We start from the raw sequence: 2,244 nt of genomic DNA, 5'->3' as shown, positions 1-2,244 counted from the left end.
TTTCTATCACTTCCTAACACGAGAAGCAGCGCTTAAACCGTAAAATCTCATGCTACACTTACTAGTTAAAACAAATGTTACTGTAAGATTTTCAACATAATATTTACAACAGTAGGCTAAAAGCGCCGGAATTGTGATCCAAAAGTCACGAGTTCAACTCCTTCTCTTACCACTAGCTGGAGTTGTTTAGCTGTTGCCCACTCTAACCCTAACCCTAACCCTAACCCTAACCCAGCAGATGTCCTCTGTGATAAAAGTTAAGTTCTAGAAATGCACGACAAGCGGTTGCACGGTTTGAACAGCTCGACTTCGAAGGGAAAGGAGGAAGGAGGAACCAGGTGTTCTTTCGTGTGGCTGTTCACATCAATTGCGCTTCATCGTACAAGTTGAGTGCGGTTGGGTTGCTATTATTACGTTCCATTGGCGGAGTGAAAGTTTCTTCCGGGCTCAAAGCCGGCTGTCTTCCTGAGCAAGTTGTAGTTCAAGATTCTGCCGTCGCTTGCGCCAGAAGTTCTTCAACGCATCTTTAAATATTGGCATCCTAAAGGTGTACACGAGTGGATTGACCATAGAATTTGCCAGATGAAGAGCATTCACAAGCCAGTGAACGGATAGGGGAACGCACTGCTGGCAGAACTCTTTTAAAGTGTACACAACAAAAGCAGGCACCCAAAACACAAGCGATGCGGCGATTACTATGAACATTGTTCTTGAAAGTCGTAAGTTATGTTCAGTAAATCGATTGATTTGGGGTGCTAGTTTAACTGTTGTGTTACGTAATCGATTACATATCTTAATATAACTTGCACAAACAACCGACAGAGCAATAAATAGTAAACCGTGGATGGAAACAGAAAAATATCTCTTGTCCACCTTTCTGTAATACATTGATAATAAAGACTGTCCAGCCGTACATAACCCAAACACCCAGGCAATAACAATACCGTTAATGTAAGCCCGAGTGTTTGTTACGCGATGGCGAAGCGGCCATAGCACCGCGTAAGCCCTCTCAAGGGCAATAAGAGCAAGGCAAAACACAGATGTACTTGATGCAAGGATTTGAAGCGCTGATAAAGGATTTTCTGCAGTAACGGTGGCCATCTTGTCAATTTTCCCCGTTGATAGGACCAGGGGTTCCGATATTCCCACAAGCAAATCAGCGACTGCCAGGTTGATAAGTAGCAAAAAAGTTCGCTTTTGATGTAGTCTCTGTGTCCAAAAGACAAAGATGGTGAACGAATTCCCAATGATGATACATACTGCTTCCAGTATGTAGATAATGATGAATGTAATGGCCGTTGAGTTTAGCATGTCTGTGTAAGTGATTTTGGCTTTGTCTTCTTTTCCACCTTAGAGACGTTTTGCGTTCTGTAGCGAAAACCGGCAGAAGGTAGATGCATTCTGTTCCACGCAGATAACAGAATGCCCACCTCATCCCAAGTCTAATTTCAATACGTCATCTTTACAGTCTAAAATAAATAGTGAGTTGAAATTTGAATAATACTTATGTGCCTGTGAATATTCAATGATTTATGATTTTCGTCCTAGGCTCCAATTTTTTGTAGCTGTGAACAAAATATAATGATATACGTGCGTGGATTTGAGACGAAGCTGGATATATTTACTGCCTTTGATAAACAAATGGATATAAAGTCTTGCTAGGCAAAAAGTGCTCCATTCTTTAAAGCAGAATTTGATATTGTATACGTTGAAAAACTGCCTTTTATCATTTGACATCAACTGATAATGGGTGATAAGTACCTTCGTTTGTCATTTGCTAGTGTTATAAATATGTTATAGGCTGATCATTTGCTAATACTTTACAACAGAGCCACATCAATCCATGAAAACGATGAAGCCCAAAGCATCACGTAAACGTTTTTTCCCCAAAATAAAACTATTTAAATACAACACCGTTTTACTTTAAATTAAAAGCAATTCCTCTATTCTGTTGTTTATACTTTATGTTTGATTTGCAAGACCGTTTCTACTTCACGAAAAAGACGCTTTTATATTTGCCTTTCATTAAAAATCAGACAATTGCTTTTTATTGCGTTTTTAAATGAGAAACACTACATAGAAAGTATTACACTGTGCCCCGGTGCAATACAAAACAGAAAAAGAAAACAGTATTATCGTACATTTACAGCGGTGCTACTGGACCAAAACGATTGTTGGCTGCGCACGTGATAAACATCATAGCCACTGTAATATTTTTTATTCAGACGTACTACTTGTCACAAC

General features: G+C 39.5%; 1 protein-coding gene across 1 annotated transcript; it reads right to left on the bottom strand.

Moving 5' to 3' along the window:
• Nucleotides 1-279: 279 nt before the first annotated feature.
• On the bottom strand, nt 280-1,311 carry LOC146471241 (adenosine receptor A3-like). Its single transcript, XM_085121043.1, has one exon. It carries the CDS (start codon nt 1,309-1,311, stop codon nt 448-450), a length of 864 nt encoding a protein of 287 aa, XP_084977169.1. The 3' UTR covers nt 280-447.
• Between the last annotated feature and the right edge of the window lie 933 nt (nt 1,312-2,244).

This window comes from Pavona decussata, unplaced genomic scaffold (assembly GCF_977016875.1).
Source record: "Pavona decussata unplaced genomic scaffold, jaPavDecu1.1 SCAFFOLD_105, whole genome shotgun sequence".
In the NCBI taxonomy this organism is placed as follows: domain Eukaryota; kingdom Metazoa; phylum Cnidaria; class Anthozoa; order Scleractinia; family Agariciidae; genus Pavona; species Pavona decussata.
Note: the sequence above shows the minus strand (reverse complement) of the source record. Positions and strands in the feature narration are given on the sequence as shown.